This window comes from Budorcas taxicolor, chromosome 15 (assembly GCF_023091745.1).
Source record: "Budorcas taxicolor isolate Tak-1 chromosome 15, Takin1.1, whole genome shotgun sequence".
NCBI classification, from domain to species: domain Eukaryota; kingdom Metazoa; phylum Chordata; class Mammalia; order Artiodactyla; family Bovidae; genus Budorcas; species Budorcas taxicolor.
The window spans coordinates 75,805,707-75,813,899 of record NC_068924.1 but is presented as its reverse complement, the minus strand read 5'-3'; the positions used below and the strand labels follow the sequence as shown (position 1 = coordinate 75,813,899).

The 8,193-nt window shown below is 41.7% G+C and overlaps 1 protein-coding gene across 1 annotated transcript in view; it reads right to left on the bottom strand.

The window, feature by feature from the left end:
• Positions 1–868: 868 nt before the first annotated feature.
• The window catches only part of PTPRJ (protein tyrosine phosphatase receptor type J), a 47,163-nt gene continuing 39,838 nt past the window's right edge, over positions 869–8,193 (bottom strand). Inside the window, exons 20-23 of the mRNA XM_052652830.1 lie at positions 7,096–7,215; positions 4,654–4,814; positions 3,018–3,153; positions 869–1,157 (exon numbers count right to left, since the gene is read on the bottom strand). Coding sequence (XP_052508790.1) covers positions 999–1,157; positions 3,018–3,153; positions 4,654–4,814; positions 7,096–7,215 — 576 coding nt within the window. The 3' untranslated portion in view covers positions 869–998. The remainder of the gene's footprint in view (positions 1,158–3,017; positions 3,154–4,653; positions 4,815–7,095; positions 7,216–8,193) is intronic.

Genomic DNA, 8,193 nt, shown 5'->3' with positions numbered 1-8,193 from the left:
AAAACCTAGAGCATCATGAGTCACTAAGTCACATATTGCACCTTTAAATAATCCTTCTTACCAAATACAGAAATGAGGGGGGGGGGGGATAAAACAGGGACAATAAAAGATTACTGTGTCACTGAAGGGTTCCTCTGCTCACCCGACTCCCACCCCCATAATTTTCAAGATGATAATTTAGTTTCCACTCTTGTCTTGCTCAACCAGTGGGCAGAAAATGTGGTCATCAGAAACATCTTTGGGGAAAAGGAATGAGAGAATAGAGCACAAAACAGGAGACGGGGAAGTGGGGGGTGGAGGCGAGATCTCTAATCAAATGAGAACAGGAATGTTACTGAGAAGGCTGAACCTCCAATACTAAACTACTGTTTAAATATTCCACATAGTCCAATTATGAGATTCAGTACAAAAATAGAGATATCTACTGAGTTTTGCCTGTGGAAGCATAATTCAGAAAAGGCACATGTTCAAATAGAAAACACAGGCAGAAGAGGTATCACATACCCCTCCCTACGTGATAATCATCCACAATTATGTATTTTCCATCAGCTAGATTCCAAGATACAGTAGGTAAAAATAGACCTCTGATACTTAAAATATATTCAACCCAACACAATCCTGGCTTTAGAGTGTGAATCATAGAAAATAGTCTTTTTAAAAAAGAATGTCTTGTAAAAGGAAAAAAAAAAAATCATAGCTCACTTTTCCTGGTATTCCGTAATTCTCAAGAGAAAAAAAAACAAAAACAAAAAGTGAACTCATCCCATTGGTAATCAGGAAAGTAGTTGATTTGCTCACCCGCCATCCACAGCCCCTGATAGCCCCAGCCTCTCATCTGTCATGCTTTACACGTGCAGCTTCACACTCTCAAATTAGTTCTAACAAAACAGAACAAAGAATTAGGATATTAGACATATAAAAACATGTCAACATCGGGGCATTTTCCTCTGCTGTGGGTGTGACGGTCTGGTTAACTCCAGAAAGGGTTTCCTTTGGAATCAGGCGATGTAACCATTTGTCTTTCCAAACGTGGTTATGGGCGCAAGGTTCTCATAGATTGTCATTGCAGTTGTGTTCTGGTAGATAAGATCCACTTTTGAGTCCTTCTGGGATCTGATAATATCCAAAACACACTGATTGAGGAAAACATACTGGTCCTGTTAGAAAAAGAAAGAGGAAAAAAAAAAAAAGGAGCACCAAAGATTAGCACCCAAGGTTTTCTCAGATTCCCACCCTCCAACCCCACTCACCACCCCGCAAGCGGACACTCCAAGTTCACGTGGTCAAGGAGTAATTACATAGTGGGGAAATCTGAAACTAGAGGTAGCAAGGCTCTCGTCACTAATGAGTATCAACCAGAGGGGTGCACCCCACACACAGCTCGGCTCCTCAAGAAGTACCAGAATCTTAAGGAAGGGCAAAGACAATATGTGGAGGAGCTAAGGCACATGCATATTCATTCACCAAAATGCCCAACAGTTGCTACAGAGGATGTGAAGAATAAGGAGTAAACTGTGATTCTCAACGAAAGGGGTGAAATAAAGGTGGCTGATCAGGGTTGAGTTGGGGGCTCCTACCCTTCGGGGGGGTGGGGTGGTGTAGAGATTGGGGCTATGATCAGGATCCCCACCCTTCAGACAAGCACATCAAAATCTGCAGGTAGCCATTAAAAAGAAGAGGTGTTTGCTGAAAGACAGCCACAAACTTTAAGAGGGAAAAAAATCATGGGACAGCATTATATATAAAATAGTTTCCAGTTTTTCAAACATGCTCTAGGAAGGAACATTTGCAATATGCTAAAACATGAATGAACTTGAGGACATTATACTAAATGAAATACCCAAGTCACTAAAAGGCAAAAAAAAAAGCTAGTCATAAATTCTCAAAAAAATAAAATACGCTCCATGTCTGTACACAATACACGTTTTTTTTTTAACAGATGTGCATAAAGAAGCCTGTAAAGACACATTGTTGCTGCTGTTCAGCTGCTAAGTCATGCTGACACTTAGCACCCCCATGGACTCCACACCCCAGGCTTCTCTCCACCATCTCCCAGAGTTTGCTCAAACTCATGTCCATTGAGTCAGTGACACCATCCAACCATCTCATCCTCTGTCATCCCCTTCTCCTCCCACCTTCAATCCTTCCCAGCATCAGGGTCTTTTCCAGTGAGTCAGCTTTTCACATCAGCTGGCCAAAGTACTGGAGCTATGCAGACTGTAAACACTAACAACCTCTAGGGCCCGGAAATGGAAAAGAAAAGGCAAAAAAGAAATATGTCCAGATTGAAAAGGAAGACTGAAAAATATTTCTATTCCTAGACAACAAAATCCTGTATATAGACAACCCTAAGGAATGCTGTAAACAGTTTTGGAACTAATAAACAAGTTAAGCAGTAAAAAAAAAAAAAGAAAGAAAGAAATATGTCCTCTATATAATCCTGCACTAAGTTTTTTGATATGAACAAATGTATGCAATTTTCAAAATATTTTAAAAAGGGATGAGAACATCTGTAAACGGGCATAAGATTTCTGTGCTTCCCAAAATCTAAAAGATGAAGAACTTATGACTCCATATAATTAGAGCAGAAAAAAGAAGATCTCTCTACCAACCAACACAGGAGGTGACTCCACTCTTTCCACCCCAGCCACCTGCTCACCCCACAGCACACAATGTACCCAAGGCCTCTAGAACATTCTCTGCTGGACTCAGAAACACAGCACCTCTTCCCAGAGTTCTAAACTGGTTCAGGGTGACGGCCTGATACCAGATTAGTATTCTGCTCTATCCGGGTCAGGACACCTTCACCCTGACAGCTTTGAGGAGGGCTATGTCCCAATTCCCTTGTTGAGAACACGCCTTGAGCATGCTGTTTATCTGGAACATTTCAGGGAATACATAGAGCTGATTCACATTATCGTACACCAGAAACTTACATTGTAAAGTAATGATACTCCAATTTAAATAAATTAATTAAATTTTTATTTTAAAAAAAACACGGGCAGGAAGGGCCTCACCTCTGTTTGCACCATTAAAGGCCTGTGCATGCGAAGGTCGTACACGATGCCGTACACGTCCACAGTGCTCTCGTTCTCTATCTGATAGATAAGACGATCGATGGCAATGAAAGTGCCCGTCCTTCCCACCCCAGCACTGAAAAAAAGGGGAAAGGAGCAGGTCAGCACGGGTTGAGTGTGCTAAGTCTCTCCAGTCGTGTCTGACTCTTCGTGATCCCGTGGACTGTAGCCCACCAGGCTCCTCTGTCCATGGTATTCTCCAGGCAAGAATACTGGAGTGGCTTGCCATGCCCTCCTCCAGGGAATCTTCCTGACCCAGGGATCGAACCTGAGTCTCCTGTACCTCCTGCGTTGGAAGGCAGGTTCTTAACCACTAGCACCACCGAGCATGGGTCACCTCTGCTGTAAAACTCCCACTTCCCCATTTGTGCATGTGTCTTGCTCTCCCCAGCTATCAGGCTTTGAGGGTCAAGGCCAGGACCATTAGCCACTGGCTTAATTAAAACCTCAGCAAGCCTGACTGTACTAGCTTGGAACTGGGACCCAAGTCCTAAAGTTACTTTCAAATCAGATGCCACAAATAAAACACCTTGTTAGAGGTCTTTAATCTCAGTCCCATCGAAGTTGCCACTGTATCTAGGATGGCAAGTTTCATCCATTTCAATGTTACTCTCAAAGGGTAACAAAGTCCCCCTGTCTTCTGTCCCAGAATCAATTCCTTTAGCTCCAAAGCTAATCTATTGTTGTTCTGCAGGAGGGGGTGGCAAAGTTTTCTCTTAAGGACCAGAAAGTAAAACATCATCAGCTTTGCAGACTAGTCCTGCCACTGCAGCGTGAAAGTAACCATAGAAACTATGTAACCAAAGGGACATGGCTGTGTTCCAATAAAACTTTATTGATGAAAACAGGCAGCCAAATAGATTATGGTGATGGCTTCATGGACGTATACTCATCTCCAAACTTATCAGGTTGTATACATTCATATACAGACGGTTATTGTATGTGGAAAACATATTTTTAAGTAAATAAAATGAACTAGAATTATGTATCTCAACACCGTTAAACAGCAAACCAAAATGCTAAAGAAAACAGGCTGCAGAATAATTTGTACATTATAAAATCTAGTAAAAGTTTAAAGCTATATAAAACAATAGAGTTACCTACACATGCAATAAAATATAAAAGCATGCAAGGGAATAATACAGAGCAACTTTAGGACCAAATGTTCACCTGTGTAAGAAGGAGAGTAGCATAGGAGGCTAGTAAGTAGAGACTTTAATTATACCTGTAATGCATTATTAACAAAAAGAAACATATATGGTGTCATGCTGAGCTCTGTTAAATTATTTTCTGCATTTTTGTAAGGTTGAAATATCTCAAAGGGAAATATTATAAATAGGAAATAAAATACGTTACAATGCTTTCTAAAATACAGTTAGCTGACCAAATCTGACCCATAGGCCATCGTTTGCCAATCCCTGTTCTAAAGTCTCAAGGTTTAGGGAATAAATCCATTGTCCCATATCCAAACCTTCCTGAACTTCTAAATACCTACTGCATCCCCTCTCAGGCTTTCTTCTTTTTTCAGAAGTGTCCGTATTTATGATTACCTTTGAAATCTGTCATGCATGCATACCTGCAATGCACCAGTACTGGCGACTCAGGCGGACTCTGCTTCATGTAGTCACGAACAAGGTAGCGGAAGTTGATGAGCAGATCGGTGGCGTCAGGAACACCGTGGTCAGGCCAGGAGGTGAAGTGGAACTGACGCAGAGGGTGACTCTCACTTGTCGGAGTCTAAACACCAAGAAACGAGGTTAGAGCCAGAGAGAAAGGCGAGCTAGATCGAGCCACACCTGAAGGCGGAACTGCGTGGTGCAGCTGAAAAGCAGCTCAGACGTGGTTATGACTACAAATTAGAATTGTACGCTGGTAAAATAGCTAATAAGTGCTTGCACGGACTGCAAATCCAAATAACATGCCAAGCAGGAGGGCTTATTATCTCCCTTTTAAGAAGGGGAAACCAACTTTACAAGTTGTGAAGTGACAATCTCTGACACTCAGCTCAGAGGCAGAAATCTCATATCCTTCAGTTTTGAGTTCAGAATCTTCCCTTTTTACCACAGTCCTCTGCCAACAGTGCACTCACATTCTTATACCTACACCTCCTCAGAGCTTCATAAACCGCCATCCCTGAGCCCCAGGGGGAATGTCACCAGCCAGAAATAAATTTATGCAAATGTAACTATGATAACCAGTGCCTTCACGGCAAGAACTGTCTCATAATTCACATGTCTTCCAAAGAATTTAGGCTTCCCTGATAGCCCAGTTGGTGAAGAATCTGCCTGCAATGCAGGAGAAAGTTGAAAGTTGAAAGTTAGTCACACAGTCGTGTCCGACTCTTTGCGATCCCATGAACTGAGCCCACCAGGCTCCTCTGTCTATGGAATTCTCCAAGCAAGAGTACTGGAGTGGGTTGCCATTTCCTTCTCCAGGGGCAATGCAGGAGACCCTGGTTCAATTCCTGAGTCAGGAAGATCCGCTGGAGAAAGGGATAGGCTACCCACTCCAGTATTCTTGGGCTTCCCCTGTGGCTCAGATGGTAAAGAATCCACTTGCAATGTGGGAGACCTGGATTCTATCCCTGGGTTGGGAAGATCCTCTGCAGAAAGGAAAACCTACCCACTCCAGTACTCTGGCTTGGAGAATTCCATGGACTGTATAGTCCATGGGGTTGCCAAGAGTTGGACATGACTGAGCAACTTTCACTTTCCAAAGAATTTAATACAGTGATAAGCAAACAGCAAGCATCAAGTAAATATTTAGAACTGTAGGGGTTTGAGAAAGCACTCCCTCCCAAAAAAGACATCTATTTCAACTTCAGACAGACAATAGAAAGTGAAGCTCATTATAACAGAGCTAGTTATGACACAGACTGCCTTCCTACAGTGGACCAAAGCACATACCTTTAATTATAAGAACTCTGCCCTGGCTGAACCATTCCCATTCCTGAGTCAACTGTACTCACTAAGCCTACACCTGGGGACTGACCTCATCTGTGTGCACTGCACCTGGACGGCAGGCATTTGCTCAATGACAACTACCCTTTGAAGCATATTTGTTTTCTTTTTTAATATATACATATATCAGGGACTCCCTGGTGCTTCAGTGGCTAAGACTCCGTGCTTCCAATGCAGTGGGCCTGGGTTTCGACCCCTGGTCAGGGAACTAGATCCCGCATTCTGCAACTCAGACCCAGTGCAGCCGCATAAATAAATAAATGTTTAAAAACAGAAGAATGCTTCTCCTAGATTTCAGATTATTTCTCTAGGACAGATTCTCAAGCTTGAAACCAGCAGATCAAAGGGGAACAGATATTTTTATGCCTTTGATATAAACTATAGAGGGCTATACTGATTTACACAGCCATCAAAAGATAACAGAGTCACCCATGACAGTGATCCAATTTTTAAATACCGTTTAAAAATAAAAAGGACATATACTGACTTCTTAGAATGCCTACACAATTTAATTGCACGTGTTTTCATAACTTTTGAGGGGAAAGGAGACCATATGGATATGTCCTGAACTCCTCTTAACGTAACTGTCATCATAAACTATTTCAACACCAAATGGACACTCCTGATGTCAAATTTCCGACCAAACAATCCAAAAGGGCCTTGATCTGTAAGAAAAACTCTATAAGCAGGTCACCTGGAAGGGGAAGAAGAGAAGATAAAGATGCTGAGCCATGCTCCTTAGATTCATTTAAGAATAATTTACACCTGTGGTGGATTCATGTCAATGTATGGCAAAACCAATACAGTATTGTAAAGTAAAAAAATAAAATTTAAATTAAAAAAAAAGAATAATTTACGAAACTCTCAAGCAAGCAGAGCCAACAGGTTGCATTAGAGTATGCAGATACAGATTGTTACATTCTATAAAGAAGAAAGCAAAAATATTCTCCTGATGCATTAAAAAAATGATTTATATCAATATCAACCTAAAAGTGTCACCCCAAAAGTAATTTATGCTAATTTTATATGAGATCTATGCATCTTGACTTCTTACTTACATTTTTCACTGTGAAGTCTCTGACGGTCCATTCTGGAAGAACAATTTCAGACGTCATTGCCACAGCTATGTCCCCGTAATCCTGAGCCTGCTTGGAGGGCCAGTACTCCTCACATTTGGTCTAGAATAAAATGCAAACACTCAGATCACACTGTCTGCCATCACTGAAACCTCACAGGAGATGAGATATTAAAACCAGGCATCAGAGTCTGAATCCAAGCCTTTTGTGGGTTCTGCCTGACCCGTGAAATTTTGTATTTTAATTTTCAATTCCTACCAACTTTATAAATTTGGGAGTCTTTCTATAAAAAATCTAGATTTCTGGTCTCTCTTGAGAAATCAGAAGACCTAGCCAACACTGAGCCCCCATTTCTACACAGAAACTGACTTACAGCTGAGCAGCCACTGTTCCTTCACAGGGGACCCTGTGCCCCCCTGGTTCCCCAGCCCTACAGCAGCCCTTCCACCAGCTGTTCACTAAACTAAACTTCTCCACATGCAGAAGAAATGAGAGCTTTTCTCAAGACTTTTAGATATACACTAACTCCAACACAAATATGGACACCAAAAGAAAAAAATCAGATTAAATCATTTTGGGGTCTCTGACAGTCCACTGGCTGTCAAAATGTGAACAGAAATAAAAATCAAGAAACAACCGCTCTCTGAAAGTATCTGAATCCCTACTTGGTCACTGACTTTTTTTATTTTTTAACTTTGTTTTTGTTTTTTTTTTTTAATTTTTTTTAATTTTAAAATCTTTAATTCTTACATGTGTTCCCAAACATGAACCAATGAGAGGTTTGTTTTGCTTTAAAAACAGATGCCTGCTTCTCAACTCCAGAGATGCTAACTCTGGCCCAGAGGTCTGTATTTATTAAACGATCCCAGCTTCTGCTTTTTAAAGAGTCTTAATTTGTAGAAAATCAGAAATACCTCATGGGCTTCCCTGCTGGCTCAGACAGTAAAACATCCGCCTGCAATGCAGGAGACCTGTGTTCGATCTCTGGGTCGGAAAGATCCCCTGGAGGAGGGCATGGCAACCCACTCCAGTGTTCTTGCCTGGAGAATCCCCGCAGAGGAGCCTGGCGGGCTGCAGTCC